The sequence below is a fragment of the Chiroxiphia lanceolata genome, chromosome 22 (assembly GCF_009829145.1).
Source record: "Chiroxiphia lanceolata isolate bChiLan1 chromosome 22, bChiLan1.pri, whole genome shotgun sequence".
Lineage (NCBI taxonomy): Eukaryota > Metazoa > Chordata > Aves > Passeriformes > Pipridae > Chiroxiphia > Chiroxiphia lanceolata.
This window is the reverse complement of record NC_045658.1, coordinates 3,810,692-3,833,395: the sequence shown is the minus strand read 5'-3', so window position 1 is coordinate 3,833,395 and position 22,704 is coordinate 3,810,692. Positions and strand designations below refer to the sequence as shown.

The following is a 22,704-nucleotide window of genomic DNA, read 5'->3' as shown; positions in this document are numbered from 1 at the left end:
TTCCACACTGCCTCACCTTCTCCTGCCACACAGGCATCTCCAGCCCCACAAGGGGCCACTTCTCTCCCTATTTCCAGCTCCCAGAGCCTGGTTCAGCCCCAGCCCAAAGGGGCAGAGAGCAGTGCCAGTTCACTTAAGCGAGCCTGTCCTGCTTCCCTCTGCTCACCCTGCTCAGCTGCAGAGTTCAGCTGTAGTTTTCTGGTGACAGTGAGAGGCCGTGCACAGGAACCAGCGCTGGGCAGTGGGTGAGAGCAGGGGGTGGGCTCTGGAGACGCTGGTGCCCTGCACTGGGGCTGCTCCTGTTTCCCACCCGGCCACTTAGCTGCTCCAGTGCTGCTGACAAGGATTCTCCAGGAGAACAGCTCATGAACACCCCTTTCCCCAAACAGAAAATAGCCAAATCATCTCTGAGCAGTGTGTATTCTCAGTGCATTTCTGGAGGGAGGGAATGGGACAGGAGAAACCAAGAGGAATTTTCCTCCTCAGGGGAACGGAAACTACAAGCAAAAAGGGTGAGTGCTAAGCTCTGAGCCAGAGCCAGGTCCCCTCACACTGCAGCAAACAGCCCACCCCATCGGGCCATCCCCTCACTGCCCCCCCCATCCACACGAGCCTCCCTTCCCAGCCATGTCCTCTCCCACTGTCCCCTGGAACTGGACACAGAGGGTCCCCATCCTCTCCTGCAAACATTCCAACCCTTCCAGTGCCACCCACAGAGGGAATCCCTCCCAGCATGGCATACAGCAGGCGGGACCCCCTCCCCAGTGCCCAGTGTCTCCCGCAGTCGCGTCCTCCTGAAGAGCGAGCCCTAAAGTGTTAACGGCGATTGGTGAAATGGCACAGCAGATTGCTACAATAAATAATTTACTGATATTTATAAATATTCAAATCAGCAGGCTTCAGAAATTGAAAGGGGGGGGACTGAGCTGACGGGCAGGAGGGGTGTTTAGGGAGGGGAGGGGGGGGCTGACATTAATTCCCAGGCTCTCCAAATTCATTTGAGAACTGTTTCTCATTTCAAACAAATATTAAATCTTTTGGTGTCAAGCCTCCAAAATAAAATATCAAAGAGAAAGTCACCACCCTCTTGGTGGCTGATGTCTTGTCTGCCATGACTCTGGGTGCCCTGGGTGGCCCTTGGACTACCAGTCACTGGGGGAGCTATGGCAGCCTGTACTGGCCAGGTGAGGTATGAGAGCAGAAGGCCACCCAGACACACCTGTAACGCAGCCCATGACATCACCAACCACCATCTGAGACAGGAATTCCCAGTGCTATCACCTACAAGACCTTGCCTTCGTCTTCCAGCAGATTTTCTAAATCCCATTGGGAAGAAAGGGCTGAATGTTGAACAAACGAAGGTGGAGCCACGACTCCTGACTCCGCTGGGGAACACGGCCTTGTGGCAGAAACAGAGTGGAGAGGCAGGGCTCCTGACTTTCACTCCTTGCCTCTGCAAGGGAATTTGGTTTTGGTGATTTAAGATGGGGGTTAAGAGCCAAGAGTGCTGGCTTCCAGCCTGGTTTCCAATCACAGTGTAACCATCAGTCCCCCCAGCTTTCTGTGCCTTAATTTCCCCATGCAGGGGGGTGGAATGAGGATGATTACCCACCAGTGGGCTTTACTCAGTGCTTTGAGACCTCCACATCAGCACTCTGTCACTGTGCTGGATTGTTACAGAGTCTTTTTCACCTCTCAGCATCCTACTGACCCCTTAGATGGCCGAGGGAGATGATCCCGTGTCCTCCCCTGGACCACCCCATTGGTAACGCGAGGCTCCAGCATGGGGTGAATTTCCCCTAGATGAGTAATGGCTTTTCTAATGCACGGGCAGGCTGTCAGCTTCCCTACTCCCAGTGTTTTATGGGTTTAACTGAACGGCTCTGAACTCCCTAGTAAGAAATAAAGTTATCCCTCAGCGTCCCTTCTAAACATTTCACTCAGTGCAAACGGTGTTTAAGAAAAATGAGGACATATTTCTTCTTAAGGATGCAGTATCCCCCTTCAGAGGCCTAATTTATGCCATATATCACTGGCCAGGGAGAGAAAGGCAGAGCAGACCTCACACTAGGAGTGAGCTGGCCCTCGCACAGCCACTCCTGCTGCAATGGTGCAATGGGCTGCAACTCCAAGTGCTCCCGAGTCCGCAGCGTCCCCGCTGGAGCGCCGAGCGCGGCCGGGAGGCAGCGGAGCAGGACGGACACCTGCGGACACTGCGCTGCCTCCTCGGTGCCGCATCCCGCCGCAGGCACCTCCTCACCTGCCCCTCCAGCCCCGCACGGGGCCCTGCTCCAGCCTCCCCCGGCCACTCTGCCTCGCAGGGGCTGCCTCTGCCACACTCCCTCCTCACCTGCCGCTGACCTGCTCTGCTGCCGCTCCACCAGCTCTTCACAGGCATTTGGCACAGCTGGTGGGGAAAGTGGTTCAACTGCGAGCAAGGACAGGACTAATCCTTCTTCACAGCTCTTTAGTAACGCACGTCTGAACCTTTTCCTAGGCAGATCTCAAAAATGATCCTAAATGTGCTTTGATCTTGTCAACCCCCGGCTTCCTCACTGGGAGAATCCACCGCCCACCCCCAAGTGCAGAGACAAAGCTCCTGTCTCTGCCCCTTCCCTTTGCCCTGCTCTGCACTCACGTGCTCTGAACCCCCAAAGGGTAAGAAACAAGCCCCTTTCTGCATACAGGTAACTCAGGGAACTTCCAGAATTAACAAAAGGAGGTGAGCGTAAAGAAGAGGGAAAAACGTGGGAAATGGAGTCAGGAACTCTGGTTCTCATCCCTGATCTGCTACTGACCTGCTCCTTCTCCTTGGGCAAAGGACATCATACAGGCTTCCCTTCTGCCCTTGACCTGCTGGGTCCCTTCAGTGGTCACCCATAGGGCAAGGATTTCTTGCTCAGCTTAGTGGGCTCAGTGTCTTTGCAATTTTACGTACTACTGCAGTTCAAGTAACAGCAGAGGAAAAGCACTGATACAGGACAGATTGAAGCTCAAAAGTCCCTTGTGTCCTGCAGCCAACTTCCCAGCTCATCTGTCAATGCAGGATCTTTGATAAGGCTTTTCAACAGTTTTCTCCTCATGAAAACCTGCTCTCAGTGCTCCAGACCAACACAGTGAGTGGGGTCTTGGGCTCCCTAGGCTGAGCAGCAGCTCCCTGGCAGGCTTCTATCCTCAGAGTTTTTCTTTCAGATAACATAAAGCCAAGAGGATCAGCTTTTCTGATCCAGTTTCTCCTCCTTGCCTTATTTATTTATTATTAATTCTTTAGTCCAGTTAAAAGGTTTACTATCCAGAGGAGCATAAGTGGCCTCACTCAGCCTAAGTAACTCTATAAATCAAGCAGAACTGCTAACATCTACATCACAATCCTGCCATCAATCTCCCCACAGGTTGTGAAGAAAACCAAGGGGAAAGACGCAAAAGGGAGAGTGAAGAGTAATAGCTCATCACCCTCAGGTCCCTGCAGGCCGGCTGTGGCCCTTGGAAAACTCCCTGTGAAGCCAGATGTGTTGTCAGGGCAACTAAATGCAAACACGGTGCCTAACTTCTGCTCCCCACAGCACACAGGCACAGGCCGGGGGCTGTGCCAGCAGGACCCGGTGGATGCACAGAGGGAGGGAAGGGGTGGTGGAAGCACAGGGTTGGGAAAGCCTCTGGAGCAGGGCCTGCCAGCCCGTGAGGGAGCCAGCTCCCAAGGAATGAAGAAGAGGCCAAGACATGAGCCTCTTGGAACACTGCACAGACACCTCTGCAAACGCTGAAGGAGCCAGGGCAGGGGGGGCAGGGAATCATGGAGGTGGGACCAAGAGGGAACCAGACTTAGCTGCAAATACCTGATGCTAGGGGAATAAAAAGGACCTGGGAGAGACAACAGGTCTCTTGAAAGACACAGATTTGGAAGGGAATTGCTCAAAGTTTCATCAGTCCCTCTTGGTGGCTCATCTTTACAGAGAATCCAAACCCACCATGGCCCAAGTCAGGGGAGAGCAGCTCCCTGGTGTCAGGCTGGGCTCATCCCTAACTGAGGGCAGGGGTCAAGTGAGCCACCTCTTAAAACAGGGTCCCTCCAACCCTGTTGGTAGTTGGTCGGCGGTTTAAGAGCAATTTGCAATCCCTTTCAGCACTATTAAGCTCAGACCCAACAAAGAATGCAGACTCCTAATTAATTGCAGTGGGAAGTCAGGAGCTAAATGGGAGTTGGGAGCCTGAATGCTCGTTGCATCACTGAGAAACACAGGGCCGGAGAAAGTTCATTACTGTGGTCTTTCAAGGTCCTGCAAAGTAAATCAGTGTGTGAGCCTGCAGGAGGTGAGAGCTCAGCAAGAGCTGCAGACACAGAGCAAACCAGAGCACCTCAGCCTTGTCCTTCCCAGAGCCCCCAGGCACTGCCTGAGCTGTATGTGAGCGGGTAACTGCTTTGGGCTGGGGATGCATAAGAGGCACTCAGATCCCTTAGAGGTTTCTGTGATTCCCAAGTGGAGCTGGGAGTCTTTTGTGAACCCAGAGAGCAGGCACCCCTCACACACAGCACTGGGAGCTCAGGAGCTCTTGAATCCCCGGAGATGTCTGGGACCTGCACATGCTGTGCAGTGTGATTTGGAGAAACCTTGCCTGCCCTGTTTGTGTGGAAAAGGCTCATGGCTGGGCCAGAGGAGAGCGAGCTCTGGTGTGAGAGCAGTGGCTCATCCCTGAGTTGTTAACTCAGCACTCCTGTCAGAGCAGCACGGGAGAGCAACCCCATGGCTGGGCCATGCGGGCACTCACCCCACGCTTCCCAGTGCTCACACCTCTCTAATTCCCTGCCTTGCCTTTTACTGCTCTTCTTTATGGTCATTAGGGCTCATCTTCTTATCTGCCCTGTCCTCGTGAGCCCGTCCATGCGCCTGTGCTATCACTGCCTGCAAACACCCGTCGGTGGGAGCACACACGTGTACGGAAACGTGGCCGTGCAGGTGCCACCACACGCGCAGGCACACAGGACCCAGCCCACAGACACACACAACTGTGCTCGTGAAACACTGTGCACACAGAGCACGTGCTAATGCACACAACGCCCGTGTAGCTGTGACTGTACAGGTGTCACATCTGCACACGTATGTACAGACAGACAGACAGACATGCAGACCCTGCTCCGCTCAGCCCTGCACACGTGGCCAGCACCCAAACAAACAGAGCCCACCAACCACACACACAGAGCCCACCAGCCACACACACGTGCAGCCACTCAGGCAGGTGCTGGTGTGACCACGGAGCACCACATGCACACTCACACACTCACACACACACACACACACACACACACGTGCGCATACTCAGCACACCAGGAGCGGTTTATTCTGCAGCTTGGAGTGAGAAGACAGCCGTCTCCCAGCTGGACTCTGCAGACAGACTCGGCTGCAGGGGCAGACACACTCCCCATCCCACCAAAGAGCCCCTCTGTCCCCCAGCCCAGCTGCAGCTCACACCTTAAGGCAAACAGAGCACCGGTGAGTGGCTCACTGGAGCCGGCGTCCCAGCAGAGTGTGTGTGCCGGGCAGGGGATCTCTCCCTCTCCCTCTCTCTCTCTCTCTCTTCCACTCGCATCTTTTCATGAACTCTATTTCTCTTTCCTTTCTGAAAACAACTGAGCTGTAAATACTGTTTAACCTTCTTCCCCCCTTCCCCCCTCCCCTCCGCACTATAAAAACACAAATATGCCATAACTCAGCTGGCTCAGCCGCCGCGCCTCCAACATGCCCTGCTCCAGGCCTCTCAGGAAGGTCATAACAAACGACTTTCCGATTCAGTGCTCCTGAAATAATTTTGTGTATTAAAACCTGAATCTGCACTTTCTGGACCGAAAGCCTCTCTTAATTATGGCAAGCGTCCTTGGGATGGACAGTGATCCTTCACTACAGCACCGCTAACCAACCGGAGAGGCAGCGGCTCCGGCTCCCCACCACCACCTCCTCCCGCTGCCCCCTCCCACCACCACCCAACCCACGGCCCCCCTTGCTCCCTCGCCCCCCCGCCTTCCCTTTGCCCAATCTGTTTTCAAAGTGTGTCTGTCCTTTATTAAATTGTTTTCTTTTCCACATTATCAGTTGCCATGGAGACCTCATCTCTCGGATTATTTGAATTTCATTATATCTATTGATTTGGGAGCATTTCATCTTTTTTATTGTTTTTCTGTCAATTTTCAAAACGAATAACCATCTAATTTGCGTCAGTGCTGATTATGTTTGTCCCTCAATAGAGGTCGGCAGCTGCGTCGGGGAAACAAATCAATGGGAAACCATCATAAACCTCCCCAGTACAATCTCCAGGATATGTGGGTGACATTCCACGCCTGCGAGAAACACTCATCATATCCAAACTTCTTTCTTTCTTTTCTTTTTTCTTCTCCCCTCTTTTCCTTTTTTTTTTTAATTTTTTTTTTTTTATTTCCCCATCATAGCAAGCTCTGCCGGCCAGTGGCGGGTACCATTTAAAATCTTATTTATTTTTCCCACACACATGTACAATTTTGGACGCATCGCATTTTCAGACAGGGAGGGGACAAGGGTGAGAGGAGAGGGAAGGAATTTTTTTTTTTTTTGGTAAGAAAGAAGGGGAGAAAAGAATGACAAGAGAAAGAAAAAGAGGAAAAGTGGATCGGGATTGCAAATTGCTTACTATGTTTTTTTTTTAAATAATTTATGCAATTTTAAGCATTTATGTATAAATTTTTTAATAAGCCACCCTGGAGCAAAATAGCCATTAACATCCCAACGTCCTTCTGTCCAATGGGCTCGTGTGCAGGATCAATTTCCGAGAGTACTTTCCTTTTTTTTTATGACATGATAAAATGCTTTTAAAGCAACTTACACAAATATGGAAATTTTTTTCCCCTCCTCTTTTTTTTTTTTTTTTTTTTTTTTTTTTTATAACAGCCTCCACTTATTCACCAGGGAGAGCGAGCGAGCGAGCGTGTGTGTGCTGGGGAGGGCAGTTGGCAGAAGGATAGACCCAGCCCTAACTGGAACGGACCTGCCTGTCCTTCTAACAAGGGCATAAACTTTCATTAGCGATGCACACAGTCAAAGGCAATTTAGGGAAACGCGCTGTACAGAAAAGGAAAACCTCAGCGTTTTTACTCGGTGGCTCCTTGGCTCCGTCCAGGGGGCTCTATCCTTGAGCTCTGCTTGTGCTCTCCAACCAAAGTGACCCCACCGGCCACGGGGGAGGCAGGAGGGGCTGAGGGGCAGGGGCTGGGGGTGCTCTGGGGGACGCGGGTGCCCGGCAGTGCCCGCAGGCCCCGTGGCTGGGCGAGGGAAGCCAGTCAATATTAACGTCTTGCTGGAACCCACTGGTCCTGCAAGAGGCCCAGAGGTATCTCTCGCTCTGCCCACTGCAGGGCTTCACCCTCCATGGGGCTAGTCCTCCCCAAAGGTCTCTATTTTGAGTTCCTCCACGCTAGAAAGGAGCTCGCAGCCGCTCGATGCCCCTTTGGGGCATTAGTCACAAGCTGGCTCTGCCCAGACCAGACAGATGTGTCACTGCTGCTCCTGTTTCCACAGGGTATATAGGCTAGTTATTTTTGCAGCTGGGACATGTTCAGCCTCACACAGGAACCTGGAAAATGCCATTCCTGAAGGGATGGCTCCTGCCACTGGCCCCGTGAGCAGGCACAGCTCTGCAGAGGACGGACACGAGCGCACGGCTGGAGGGAGAGCAGCCCAGCATGAGGGGCTTGGTGGGGTCTGAAAGACGTGACCAGATGTTGGAAATGAAAACTATTTCTCCAGCTAGGAATTCCCTTGGCCCTTTGGCTTTGGGGTTGAAGCTTATGCACCCCAGGCCAGCTATACATTACCCATGCCCAAGCGTGGAAATCCCTGTGCATGTTCCTATTATTTGCTCCAACATCAAGCCCTGACACTGCTTTTTCTACAAGAGCAGATTTCTTTACCTTTTAGTATGACACACACCCAGAGATAACACAGACTTATGAATTTAATCCTACTGACAGCAGGTTTGCCCATTACTGGTACCTTACACAGACCCCTGCACTCTCCCAGCCCCAGTGCAGACCCAGCCCAGCCCCACAGTGCTGGCTGGCACAGGGGCTGGGCACACACCTGCCCCATCTGCCACGGTTGAGGGTATAGGAACTAAACCAGAGGTAAAAAAAAATAATAAAAAATAAAATGAAATTCAAGGGACAGCCAATGCTCAGCTGGAAAAACACAAAGTGCCGAGAACAGCAAACCCAATCAATAACAATCACAACCCCGGCAGCGGGCGAGGAAAGCGTGAACGGTTTTGGCCTGCTCCCTGCATGCTCACCCACTTGGGAAAACACACTCCCAGAGGCCCAGGATTTCATCCCCTCCCTCTCCACCCTACATTTGCCCTCACCAAAAAGCGGGCGAGGAAAGCGTGAACGGTTTTGGCCTGCTCCCTGCATGCTCACCCACTTGGGAAAACACACTCCCAGAGGCCCAGGATTTCATCCCCTCCCTCTCCACCCTACATTTGCCCTCACCAAAAAGCCTGGAGTGTAAGTCCGCAACTTAGCAAAGAGGGGAGAGGGTCCCTGCACAGAGGAACTGGACTCAGAGTCGGTGCCTGAGGAAGCAGGCATTTTTTTCCAGTAAAGTGCTCCTTACACCCCATACCCTCCTAACCTCCCCTTCCCTCCAAAATTTTGCCCTTTGTGCCCCCTTCACTTCCCAGTTGCCAGCCTCAGCCTTAGGTTAATCTTCTCCTTCTCTCTTCTTTCCTCAAGTTCTCAAAACCACTCCACCTTCCTCCTCCCCAAAGTTCTGGTGCCCGAGCCCACACCCCCACACCCTCTTTACACCTCTTTCCCCTCATTCCCTGTGGGCCTGACAGCCAGGTCTGGCAGAAAAAGCTGGGCTGCCCAGGGGACCAGCACTGCCAGGGACTGGTGACCAACCTGGGGAGGGGGAACACGGAACCTGCCCGGGAAAACACGGGAGCTCTCCCTTCTCCTGGTCGTGCGTCACTCCCCACGCAGACTGCACAGATTTGGGGGATTTCACTGCAGCAGCAGAGGTCAGCAGGAGTTGAAGGTTTTCAGATCATATATATCACTCTATATGGTCTTGTCTATAGCGAGTGCTAAATATAGCCAAGCCAAACCTGGAGGTGACTTCAGCGCTGTGATGCAGGGACAGCAGCCACTGCACAGGCACCTCCACTACCTCAGAGCAATACAGATGTCAACAGTCACAGACCAAAGCCAAGGATGCCTGTAAACCCTCTGTTCTCCCACTGCCAAGAGCGTGAGCCAGGTTCTTTCCCCTCATCCCCCTCAGGTCTCCGTGGTTCCTCCTTTTCAGGACTCAAAATGAGGCATCATTTTCTTGCTTCAGGGTCCATTTTTCCATGGGATGTTGGACCCTCTTATCTATGACATGCCAGCATCTGTTTCAGCGCAGCTACTTAAAAACTTAACCAGTGGAAGAAGCTCTGGATAGAAGGGGAAAGTCTCTTGTGTGGGTCAGAATAATTAGACTGAGCTCAAATTGGCTTTAGGCATCTGCTGCTGCCTCTGAGCAAAATCAAGCCATGCTGCTTCCATCAGCATCTCTCTGCTGTGGGCCTCACCCCGCACAACTGAGGGGATCACACACTGCCTCGTATAGGGCATCTCTGGGAACAAGACTTGCCTCAACAGAAGCCATAAAGCCTCCTTATCCAGCTATCATTAAAGCCCAGAGAAAAGAGGCCAGACAGAGAGATTGAGATGAGCCATTTCCCCAACAAACTTGCTTCCCTTTTTCATTTGCTCCTTTCTTTCTTTTCCCCCCTTTAACTGTCATTAAAATAACAAGTTTCTGTTACAGTCTAAACATTCCCACATTGTATAAAGGGTTATGTTACACTAGAGTCACTGCCAGGCCCAGTGTTTGCACAGAAACCTCACTGCAGGTCCCCCCTCCTGACGAAGTGACTTATTAAAGTTTAAACAGTAATTAACAGAACAATAAAAATAAAGGGATGTTTGGGGAGTCGTAGTGCACACAGGGTTTTTGGCAGTGCCAGCACTTTTCAGTGCCCTGCGCTGGCAGAAAAAACGGCTGCAAAACCAGTGGGAGAGATGGTGAGCAGGAAGGCAGGAAGGGGCCGTGGAGAGGCTGAGGTGTGATCCCAGCCCAGCACGAGGGTGTGGAGAGCAGCAGGATCCGAGGGAAGGGTTTGGGGACTGGGGGAAGGATGCTGAAGGGTCACCTGGCAGGAGGCTGAGTTGGATTTGGTGCTCACTACCTGCCCTGCACTCAGTGTCTTCTCCCATTCTGCTGAGATGGCCTGGACAAACCCCCAGAATCTGAGTTTGGGGAATTGTGTCTCTGAAACCAGAGCTGGGCTTTGGGGCAGTGGCTCCTTTACTTTGTAAGAGTGGTAGAGAGGAAAGAGCAACCACAGAGCAAACCCATGAGAAAATCTTGCAAGAGGCAGACCTTCCAAAGAGACCCCAAGAGCAGCTCCCTTACTTGGGAGCCTTAAAATCAAACAGAAGACATCTTGTAAGGACCAATCCTGCCCTGTGCCTGCGCAGGTGTGAGCTGCAGATCCAGCAGTATGTTACTAGCTCTGGAGTCACTCCCTCCTGAAATGCAGCCAGAGCCAGGACCACAGGGTCAATCCCTAGAGCTCTGCCAGAGCCAGGACTTTCCCAACCTGTGTGAGGTTGGCTAATCAGGGCTCCCTTTACAGGAGCAAACCTGCTTTTCCTCTGCTTTGTTCCCATCCCAGTTGCCTGCCTTGCCCAGGATGAGCTCTAGAGCATGTGGGTAGAGTTTAAGCTTGGGCTGTCAGCCCTCCCTGTTACCCAACATGCAGCAATGCAGAAAGATCTCATTTGAAGATATTTTTGGTGCCTATTGTAACTATTCTCCAATGTTTGCCTCAGTAGCTCACAGTGCTAGTTGGCTCTAGCCCTGATGTGTGACTCAGTACACACAGCATTGTGCAGTCCCATGTTTGCTAAATCTCTTCCAGTACAACTGCTCAGTTTGCAAATAAAAAGACAGCTCTGTGAGGGTGTATCTCCTGTGCAGAGGGAACTCGGGGAGTGCTGCCTTCAGCCTCTCCCACAAAGCCCTCTCCCAAGCCTAGGACTTTGCACCCTGGTCTGTCTGGGGAGCAGTGTGGCTCCCACCCGGGCTGGGGCTGCCCCACTGCCCAGAGGAGACCGTCCAGCAGCAGCTGCTCCCAGCCAGCCCACAGCCTCCCTTCCCTCCTGGGCTGCAGGAGGAGGAAACCTCAGGAGATGTTCCCAGAAGTCCCAGGATCACACCAATACAGGTGCCTCCTCACACCTCCTAGAGGTTAAACCCCACTTCAGGGGGGGCTTGGCAGTGCCAGGTTAATGATTGGATTTAATGACCTTAAAGGTCTTTTCCAACCTAACTGATTCTATGATTCCATGAATTCAGGCCAGGCTTCCAAGGTGCTGGTTTAATAAGCCATGAGGAAGCCTGCACTAGTCGTGACAGCCCTGCCAGGTGGAGGGCTGGCATGTCAGGGTTCAGAATTAATGAAACCAAGACCCTGTCAACCTTGGTGATTTTACTGCATTCAGGTATAAATTTATAAACTTGCATGGAGGTCCAGGGAGGACATGAAACAAAAAAAAGGGGGAAAGGCTGAGTTGAAGACACACAGATGCCCTTTTCCTTTACACCTTTGTTTTAAGTGGACCCCAGCAGCCGAGCTGCAAGTGTGACACATGCCCCCCTCACTGCCTTGCCCCACTCAACACTCTCCTTCCCTGCTCAGGATATCTTCACAAAAGCCTTCCTGAATCCTCATGAGGTCCCTGGGTCCCACTGCCAGGGAGGTTAATGGGATGGCAGATATGTCATCACCCACTGCCTTGTTTGGCCAGCAACACTATGTCCTTTTATCCCCAAACCTTGTATTGCAACATTTTTATTTTCTTGGTGGCTTTTCTGCCTCCATGGGAAATTAAGTGGAACTGGCTGGTTCAGACTTGCCCTGGAGACAGTTTCTACAGAAAGCCCCTGAATCCATTGCAAGTCAGGCAGGGTAACCTCTGCCTGAAACCCCCAATCAGCTGAGCCACTGGCTCTGGCTTTTTCTCCCCTTTCCTGCCCCAAGCCAGCTGGATGCACAGGGACAGCAGCCAGGATTCAGCACTGGAGCAAGAAGCTGTGTGAGAGCTCACAGACTGAAAGGCCTCCCCAGGAAAGGCAGGTACAGGTGTCTGTCTGCCTGACTCACTTCTGAGGTCTCCCTGCACATTCCCAAGGCTTCTCTGAGCTGATGTGAGCTGAGCTGCCAGTCTGCTTCCTGAAGGACTCTCCTGCCCCACAGACTGAGGATGGGCAGCTCATCTCCAGTCCTGAGCACAAGCAAGCAAAATCAACATGTCCAGTACCTCAGACACTCAGCCCAGTGCCTCAGCTCTCCCCTTCCCGACCCTCTGGGCTCGATCCCTCTCTGATGCTCCCACACTCATGTCACTGCTCAGCTCAGAAGAATGATTTTAGAGCTGACACATCAGTGACAGGAGAAGGGAGCTTATGCCTTTCCACTGCCACTCACACCAAGCTGAGAGAAAAAGACACGCCACCCAAATCTGAACTTTTCATCCCATTCACCCAACTATGGGATGTTTCCCAGCTCCTGGCTGTGCTGGAGTCAGGGTCTCCAGACTCATTTGCAGCGAGAGTGGCAGTGCTTAAGAGGGAAGAGGTGTTGAACAGGTACAAGCAGGTGCAAATAGAACAACAGAAGGTGCCCCCAGGTCAGCACTCACGTGCATTTTCCTCGGCCATGTCTGAGGAGACTTGGAGTCAGAACAGAGCACAGCTTTGCATGGGGGTCTCACACATGTTCACAATGCAGAAAGACTGTCCTGTGCACTTCCTTTTCCAACACGTCGTTCAGGATGTCTCTACAGCAATGCCAGTAACTGCCTGTAGGGAATGTTATGTTAGAAAATTATCTAATGCACTGTTAATCATCTGGTCTTGCAATCTACAGAAGGAAATCGGAGCAGCCAGCACAGTATGAACCTTCTTCCAGACACCACTGACTTCAGATACCATTATCAGTGGTAGCCTGGTCCACATCCCAGAACTCAAACTCTCTTGGTTAACAGGCCATGAAATTATTTAGACTATTCTTGATGTTACATTCTGCTGTATTTGTAATTAACACAGAAGATCAGCAGTGCCACATCCTGTATCTTGCTGAATACAGAGGAGACAGTGCTTAGAAGCACTTAATCTTCACCTAACTCTGTTCTGTTAGGTTTAGGGCAAGCCAACTCTTCAAAGCTGACCTGTCCCAGAAGGAAAGGGTTTGATATTGTCAGAGTTTAACCCACAAATGTTTGAAATAGTATATGGGAACCAGCACTCTAAAATTGGGTCTTACCTCCTTTTTTTTGGAAAATACTTTTAAACAAAAGAAAACAATCTGCCAGCACACTCAGTGTTCGGCGCCATCTTCAATCAGGGAAGCCTAATTATACCCATTACACTGATGAGGAAGCACTGGCACAAAGCTGTGCACTCACAGGGCTACAAATACAAAGCAAATCAGTGGCAAAGCTGGAATTAAACCCGGGAATCACGGTGATGAGCTCATCACCCACCTCAGCACAGCCCCCTCACTGGCCATGGCTGGTCCCACCCATGTCCTGCAGGTTGCAGAGCTGGTGAGGAGCCCTCCACACATCTACTTAACAGGGTGAAAGTCTCAGTCCCCGTTCTGAGGTGGTTTGGGGTGCTCTGGGACACTCAGGGACTGGTCACATCATCAGGCCCGCAAAGACCAGTCACTGTATCGAGACAGACCGGTGGGCTACAGACACCCAACAGCCAGAGCATCGGGTCTGAGCCACCATGAGACCTCCCCATGACCACACAGACCAGGCAGAGATGAATCATCTGCTCCTTCTGAAGCAGCTTAATCAACTTCCCCCCATGTGGATCCTCGCAGCAGGTCCAGCCTGACCCGTCCATGTATTAATGATCCCCTGGGATGTAAAACCCAGAGATTTTCCTTGGCACCAGGGGCCAGCACTTGCTCTGCACTCTCCCTGCCAGGTGCTGGGTGCTCTGGTCTAAGAAAGGCTGCAGAATCCCTCGGGACTGAGAGTCATTACATAAACAATACAATAGGATCACGGGCTGTAATTGTAAAAGCGCCGGAGGTCTTGGCACCGGAGTCTGCCTCAGCAAAGGCCTCTAAATGGAGACCCAAACAAAACAAACAAAAGCCCCAACTCTGTCAGCGCTTAATGAACAATAATAAATAATAAATAATAACCCTAAGAGCCAACCTAGCAAGACAGATGTGAGGCATCACTCCGAGGAAACACTGTCCCTACAGTAGTTACCCTCACTCCCCAACTTCCAGCTCAGGTTGCTGGGTTCTTGCAGAGTCTGGTCCAGAGGGGAAACCTGGGATCTCTGTCAGGAGTATGCACTCCCCCTCCATCAGTAAGATGTGTAGGAGCTGCAGCCTTTGTATACCCCTGGATTGGGACCTTCACCTGCTAAGTGAGTGCTCACAGACACCAACTCATGCCCAGCTCGTTCTTACTGCAGGATCTCTAAGAGCTAAAGGCAAAAAGAAGCAGATGGAGCTGAGCAAGGGAATCCAGATAGGTGTGAGTCCGGAGAATCCTCTCCCCAGCATCATTACAGTCTGGACTCAGAGTCCCCCACCTGTTCTGTGCAAGCTGAGCTCCCAGCAGGACACTGGGAGAGCTGCCTGGCAGGAACAGGGGCTGAAACAAAGGGCCTAATTTAAGTATTTTTATAACTCGGTGCTTGTGACAGTGGGTTTAGCAGTTGCCAGCCATCTGGAATAAAGAATTACAGCCACCTCCCCTAATCCTATATTGCCTAAACCCTAAAGCTGGTTATGGTGCAAGGATGAGGCAGCAGGTTGGGAGGAGGCAGCGATGGGAAGGTGGGGGTGGAGAAGCGACCGCAGGAAAATCGTCAAACTTATTTCTTTTTCCTGCAAGGTGCTGGGTGGTCCCAGATGTGCCAGAAGTATTTTTGGTAGGAATCAAGAGAAGACAGAATGAACAGAAACAGGGGAGAAGGGAGACAAGGAGCCCTCCATGACCACACAGTCGCATGCACCACACACACACACGCTCTCACACACGCACACAGAGGCTTACTGGTCCGCGCAGGGCTGTCAGGTAAATTAGATCTGAAAGCTGACAATTTCTGACCATATTTCCTTGATTATTTCAAACAAATGCACACCAGCCGCTGTAAGGAGATTAAAGTGACATAAACGTCCCGAGTGGGAGGAGGGAGGGCAGAGAATTCAGGTCACCCCCATCCGTCCCCCATTTGACAGCCGCTATATCGCTATCCAATCCAATAAAAAAATCCCCCCCTTTTGCTTTAATTAATTTTACAGCTAGCTTGCTTAATTACTTTCAATCAAAATCCTCCTGCCATCGCAAAATTAGAGATGGTTGAGCTCCATTAGCCTAAATTCTTCATTTCCATATAGAAAGAGGCTCCCTCGGCAAAGCCAACAGGGCTCCCTCCTATCCAAGCTGCCATCGGACAGATGCCTGTCCCTCTGTCTGTCTCCAGTTCCTCGGGAGAAGGAAGGGGGGCAGGAACAGTCTTGTTCCCACCACCCCTTTCATAAGGCATCTCCTTGAGAGCTCTGGGCACAGGAGGCCTCTCTGCTCACAAGAGGTGAGCTCAGCCTGCCCTCCCAGCCTTCCTACAGCCGGGCTGGAAGGAGCTTTTCCATGGCTGCACGAGGGAGCTGGGTGGCCCAGCCTTACTGCTGTACTCCCAGCACTGGGGATGGGATCTGGAAGGGACACTTCTCCTGTTAAGGTTGGTCTGAGCACTGTCATCCCACACGGGCACCACTGACTCGAGATGATCCCTGTGGACACATGGAAAGGACATCAAGGGGACACAGGGGCAGATCATCTTACATCTGCCTGCTGGGGGTTTGGTACCTTCCCTGGGAGCATCTGGCACCAGCTGCTGGCAGAGACATGGCACTGTGAGCCACAGAGCTGCGACATTCCTGCAGCTCCCATGGGCATCATTATCACCTCTCTCCTGAGAACACAAATCCTGAACTGTCCCATTTTGGGCTGCTCTGAGAGCAGTCCCAACTGGTCTCATGCCCATGAAATCTCCTCTGAAGCACAGGGAGTGGCAGCAATAAGCCACACAGCACCATAGAGGAGAAGAACAAGGAGTGGGTGGAGAGGATGGATACAGGAGGAAACCCTGGAAGGAACTGGGTACGCTGGGAGCAGAGAAGGAAAACTAGCTCCTCTCAAAGGACAGTGGGAACTGGAAAGAATTACCCAAACCATTCCATGCTTTCCTCCCATTTCCTGTTGTCTTCTTCTTTCCCATCTCCCCACATTAACTGCAGAGCAATGGTCCTAATGGGATTTTACCTGTGCTCAGCACTCCATGTGGGTACTGAGCCCTGGGAACCAGCCAGTGGAGCTTGGCCCCTGCTCCCTCCTCCCATCACCTGCCCGGGCCACACCCCCCCCTGACCTGGAGCTGCAGGAGGGTCACACGAGCACCCCAAGCTCCACACCTTCCCATCCCGAGGGAAGCTCAAGGGGATTCCTAAGCACCAGCAGCCCAACACTCCCCCCAGCTCCAGGGAGGGCAGGTCAAACCCTTGCTTCTTCAGAACAAAATGAAGAAGAGACAAACACAGACCTATTTTGTTTATAAGCTTAAAACTGAATCCAATGGCGCATCTACCTGGGGATTTTAGATTAAATGGTTTAAGAAACTCAAATAGGCTTTTTAATCCGGTCAAATAAAAAGAGCCCCAAAGAAGAAAAGAATTCACCCTGCCGAGCCTCCTGCCTGTGCAGACAGAGAGGAAGAATGGTTTTCTTGCTCTCTGCCACTCCTCCCCACCCTGGCATGGGACAGAATGTATTTGCCAAAATCTGGAAGCTCAGGATACACCCTGTTCAGGACGCGTGCAGACTTCACTTTCCCATGGATGACCCACTCCTATCTCACTGTGTAACACCTTCTTCACCCTCTCTGTACTCTCCTGGGCTGTTCCCCCTGACACCTGGCAGGCTGTGCACACACAGTGCCAGCCCTGGTTACATCACCAGCGCCAGCCAAAAGCCAGCCAAGCGACGGCACCGACAGCCCTAATCCCCACTCCACACACACATTTAGGCTCTGTCTTTCATACAAACTACAACCCTGAGTGCTTCACAGGAGAAGACAAGGGGCTGGGCAGCTCATGAGATGCAGGGGGGATCAGCAGGGTCTGCCAAGGGACAGGGCAGATGGACAGTCAGCCCAGGTCTGACGGGTGGGGACCAACCCCACACAGAACTGGGGAGTGTGAGCAATGCCAGGAGCTGAACCCTGACAAAACACAGGAAGCAAAGGAGCTCCCTTCTCTGCTGGATGACCACCTCCCCAGGACTTCCAGCCTCCCACCTCCCCTCAGTATCACATCTCACCAACTTCCCAACAGACACTGTCCCCTCTCCCCCACCACTGCCCCACTCCGGAAACGCTCAGAACCAGCCTTCCCCTGCACATGCTCTGCAATAAAATTCCCGACTTGTGTCTCGCCTGCTCCAATGCTCAGAGCAGCTGGGACAATAGAACAGAGAGGCCCTAAATCCACCAGACTCACCCTAAATAGCAATGGCCCATAATTTTGCCTGACATTCAGGAGCTTGTTATTCTTTCCCCTCGTCGCCTGGCTGGAGCTGTTCAGACCCATCAGTGTTATTCTATGCATTAAATGGGAAAAAAACACAACTCAACAACAACCCAGAGTTTCCAAGCCTGCCCAGTGAGGGTTGAAGGGGCAGCATCCATAGCTGAGCTGGCGGTGGGAGGACAGGAGGAATCAATGCCTCAAACCCAGACCCATCCCCTCTGCAGGGGAACAGCAGGAGTGGGTCCTGCTGAGACCCCCAGCAGAAACACACTCCCTTTTCTCTGCTTCCATCCCTAAGAAGGGAGCTGCCACGTCTCCCAGCCCTTCCAGCCTCCCACCTGGAGCCCGGGACGGCTGCTGCCCACCCCTCCCCACCACCCGGCCATGGGGAGCTTTAACCACAACAGTTTGGGGTTTGGGTTTTTTGGTTTTTTTCCAGGCTGGCTCCAGCTGATTAAGGACCTGCAACAGGATGTAGGGATTACAGCAAAACCTGGCTCCAGATCAGCTGGGGCACAGAGCCAAACGAGAGAGCGAGGATTGCCCCCAGCCTGGCTGCCAAGCCGGCACTCGTCCTGTTGGGAGGCCGGGAGGGCCGGAGCTCTCTGCTGGAACCAGGCCCCTGCCCTCGCTGGCTCTGCTGGGGAATGGCCTGCAGCCCACACTGACAAACGTGCCCACAGGAAGGGCAGGGCTGTGAGGACGAGGGATCTGTGGCTCACAGGGCTTGCTGGAGAGAGGAAAATCCCTACGGCCCCACTGCTTGCGTCCTCACCTCAGAGGTGTGAGGGGGCAGGTGCATCCCCACCTCCCGACTGGGGCAGCAGGAACAGCCTGAGCTGGAGGTGCCCCGTGGTTCCCTGATCCCTCTGCCAGGGTCTGCACCACGTGGAGCTTCTAACGGGTATCCTGGAATAACACACTGCAAAATACTCTGTGCTGAGTTTTTAATCCAGGAAGAAGTGATCAGGGAAGGCAATAATCTCAGTTGGCACACGGAGCACAGCAGGATCTTGCTTCTGGGGAGGCATCAAGAGCAGAATTAGCTTCAAGGAGACTCTGGGGCTTTTTTTTTCTTCCGCTAACACTGATCCCTGCCCGGACCAGCAGCAGCAGCAGCAGCTCCCAGCATCTTTCTAAAGTGCCTGTCACTGCAATATCCAACTGCTGATGTCCCCTAGGGGACATCCCCCCATGCTTGGGTTTTCCACGTCCCTCTTGGACTGGAGCAAGAGGGACAGCAGCAGTGGGAGCAGCCCTCCTGCTCTGACCTGAAGCTGTTAGCCTCAAGTCGTGTTTTAATCAGGTCTGGCAGAGCTGCTGCCTTGTTTCCCAGCCTGCCACCTCAGAGGGATAATTTGCCAGTGCTTTCTCAGAGAGCTCTCTGGAAGCGCTTTGCAGAGCCCGAGTTTGCCTCCCCTTCATGGCCAAACCCTGTGAGCTTTGTGCTGGCACATCTCCCTCTCCTAGTGACCCCCAGGCTCTGTCTGTGTAAAGGGGATCGTGGAGATGCCAGGACTTGGTCCTCTCTTCCAAGCGCTGCCTGGCAAGACCTGGCAGTGAGAGGGGGAAGCTGCTTGGAGCAGCAGGAGGGGGTGGAAATCTGTCTGGCAGCAGCAGCGCAGAGACTTCTTAGTGCTGCCCACCAGACTCATCGTAGCAGAGAAACTCTGGAGTCAGCTCCTGCCGGCCTGGGGCTGCGGGGGGAGCAGGAGTTGATATTGCAGGCGGAGGCCACTGGGATACCATTGAAAGCTGCTAAATATGACCAGGTTAGCACTTTAGTCTTTAATGGCAGGTCACCATTAATAAACCCAGGGCCCCAGGGTGCAGTACAGAGCCTCCCTCCCCCCCTCCCCGAAACACTCATTTCATTAACTTCTCTGTGCGCGGCGCTCGGCACCTGCCAGAGGTTCTGCAGCCAGGAGGGCTGGCAAGGGTTAAGGACATCCTTTGGCAGAGCCAACTGCTCTCCTGACACGATGGAGAAGGGGAAGCCTGCGCAGCTCCCTCTGCTCCCCACTGCTCCCCTCTGCCTCTGGCTCCCCCAGTTCACGCTGGATGCCAGTCCACAGCTCTTGGCCCCACACAGACGGGCACCCTGGGAAGGCTCCTGAATGGGAAACACTGTCCCAAGCCCGTGGCCAAGGGGCTGAGTGCAGGTGAAGGACAGCCAGAAATGTGGTCCCAACCCCAACTGCAACACCCAGTCCCTCTCTGGCCTTCAGGAAGTCACCTCCCATCACTGTGCCTTGTTTTCCCATCTGAGGAAAGATGACAATGGCACCGATGGCCACAACAGGGAAGGGCAGAGGGGACTTACTTTGAATCCAGGCAGGGAAGAAACACTTGTTAAGAGACTGCCTAAACAATGAAGGCCAAATCCCTCTCTCAGGGAGCCTGGAATGAACCACAGGATTGCCCCAGCATATGAAAGTGTGAACTTGCAGAAGGTAAATGGCAGAGAGGGGCTGGTGGGGCCAGCACAGCACGTGCCCCGTGCTCTATGCAGCCTCACACACGGTCCCACAGAGGTCTCTGATCCCGTGGCTGCACACAGAGGGCAGGGAAGGACAAGGTGAGAGGCAAGTGGAAGGACAGGGCTTTGCTCCACCTGCTCTCACTGTGACGCTGGTCGTTTCCCAGAGGGATGGTGGGATGGGAGGAGGGACAAATAGATGTGCCAGCTGCCAAAAATCCCATCCCAAGTCTCTATCGATCTGCCCTACTTGGCAACTGAAGCTGCAGCCACCGTCTGTGGTGCTTGATCAATAAGACCTGGGAGGACAGGGAGGGAGAGGCCCTTTTATGGGAAGGCGGGTCTTTAGAGGGAAGTATTTTGATTTTTAGAACGAGTGCAGAGTCAAGGAAGAGGAAATACTGGGACTGAAGCTGCAGTTTAGTTTGGACTCATTTCAAATACCTGCTGAGCCCTTTACACTGGCGCCCTGGTGACCTCCTGCCCATGGGAGCTGCCCCCGCCTCAGTCCTCGCTGTCCACCCACAGAGCCTCTCACCTGTCCTGGATGCTCTCAGCATCAACAACACAGAGCCTGTGTGTGCTAATTCTCCAGGAGCTCCCTACAGGTCCTCCCCAGGGACCTGGGGAGAGGCAGAGACTCCCACAGCCACGTGAGAAGGAATTGCTGTGCCACTCAAAGAGCCTCTGGAGGTGCCCCAAGTCCCCAGGTGACACTTTGCAGTGACTGTCCCTGGGGGCAGCCGGGCGGGAAGGTTCTGGCCTTGGTGGCCAGGCTGATTCAGCAGAGGAGCCAGGCTCTGATGGGCCTGCCCACGCTGCTCCCACCCTGCTCAATGGAAAGCATCACTCACTGCCACCCAGCCCCTCCATAGAAGGGATCACAGCCTGGTGAGACACAGCAGGCCACGGACTGGGGGCCAGTGACCACCACCAACCCCTCGTCCTGTCTGTGCCTCCAGACCCCTCCCTTATGCTCAGGTCACCTAGCAGGGCCATCACTGGTCAGCCTTGGAGCCCAGGTGACCTGCTGGAGGAGAGCCCTGTGTTTGACTGCTCTGGTCCCCCAGCTTATTGCTAATTTTGTGCCCATTAACCCCACCAGGAGAAAGCAGCAGAGGAGGAAAAGTTTTTTTCTAATAGAGGGGCTTGGTAGGGCCAACTCCAGTGGCAGGAGTGGCCCATTCCCAAATCCAAGAGCCAGCAGCAGCTCATTGGCTCCAATCAGAGCTGGCTGCAAGGGGGACGGTGCATTGGGTGTCACCTCCAAATGCCCTTTGGATAGATATGGAGAGAGAGAGAGACAGAGGGAATCTGCAGTTGTTCCAACGTTTCTTGCTCAGCAGAACAACTGTTGCAGTCCTTTTAGTACAAACCCAGCAACTGTTCCCAAAAGCTCAGCCTCCTCAGCTCCTGTCCTTAAAAAAAACCCACCAACCGATCTCCAAAACGTCGGCTTCTGAGTCAGGGCAAAGATGTTATTAACAAAAACATCACTCAGGGGTGGGACACCTGCTCCCTGACAAGCAACTGGCCTGGCTGCCCATGGTTAGCGAATTACATCAGGCCCCAAAAAGAGAAGGGAAAGGGAGGGAGAAGGGGAGAGAGTGGAAAAGAACAGACAGAGGGAGGATGACAGCAGAAGGGAGTAACAAAGACAAAGAAGAGCAGGAAAGGGGAAGCACAGAGAGAAAAGAGCAAGTGCGAGCGTATGTGAGAGACGGAGCAGGAGAGAGCGGGAGCGTGGGGGGAGCAGGGAAGTGTGCGGGAAGTGCGGTGTGTGTGCAACACAGTGTGGGAGTGCGTCTGTGAGAGAGACTGTGTGCATATGGCAGGGACCGCAGCGAGGAGGAGGAAGAGAAGAGTAAGGAAGGGGGAATGACGCCACGAGAAGCAGAAAAATCTTGGAAAAGTGTAACAAGAAAATAGGGAGGAAAAGAGAAACAAAAGCAAAAGTGAAGGCCATCGAACAAATGAGTCTGGTGAAGCAAGAGAGCAAAGATAAGAGCAGGGAGGGAGGGATGGGAAGAGGAGGTGGAGGGTACTTGGGATGAGGCAGAGCCAGGGTGAGGGTGAGGAGGAGAGAGGAAAGAGAGACGGGGACAGAGGAAAAAAAAGAATAAAAGAAATAAACAGGGAGGAGGGAGAGAAAGATGTCTATTAAAAACCTCAGTGCATAACACAAAATGTCAGGGTTTATAGCTTCATTCTTGGCATTGCTGGTACTGAGAACCCCACACAGAAATGTCACTGCTTGTCATGTTTAATCACCTGCTATTTGTTAACACCTTCGCTGCGAGGAGTCTGCCCCTCACCCCTTGCAGGCTTTCCTTTTGGAGAATAAACTGCAAAAACATGTCCCCGCCTTGCAGTTCTCCTTGGACAGTTTCCGTTGCATCCCGGGCCGAGCAGGGGAGGCCAGGCAGGGCCGGGACACCGGGAAGGCTGTTTGACTTCCAGCTGGGACTCAGCACGGGCAGGGCTCCTGCGGGAGCAGGGAACAGGCACGGTGTCGGGAGGCAGAGGAATGG

General features: G+C 52.9%; 1 protein-coding gene across 9 annotated transcripts in view; it reads right to left on the bottom strand.

Moving 5' to 3' along the window:
* CASZ1 (castor zinc finger 1) overlaps positions 1-22,704 on the bottom strand; it is a 277,948-nt gene that overhangs the window by 52,987 nt on the left and 202,257 nt on the right. For 7 of the 9 annotated variants that reach the window (XM_032708904.1, XM_032708905.1, XM_032708906.1 and 4 more), the window contains one exon: positions 12,776-12,935. The exons of the other annotated variants lie outside the window; for them this stretch is intronic. In XM_032708904.1, the coding sequence (XP_032564795.1) occupies positions 12,776-12,794 (19 nt within the window). In that variant the 5' untranslated portion in view covers positions 12,795-12,935. The remainder of the gene's footprint in view (positions 1-12,775; positions 12,936-22,704) is intronic. 9 annotated transcript variants of the gene reach the window in all.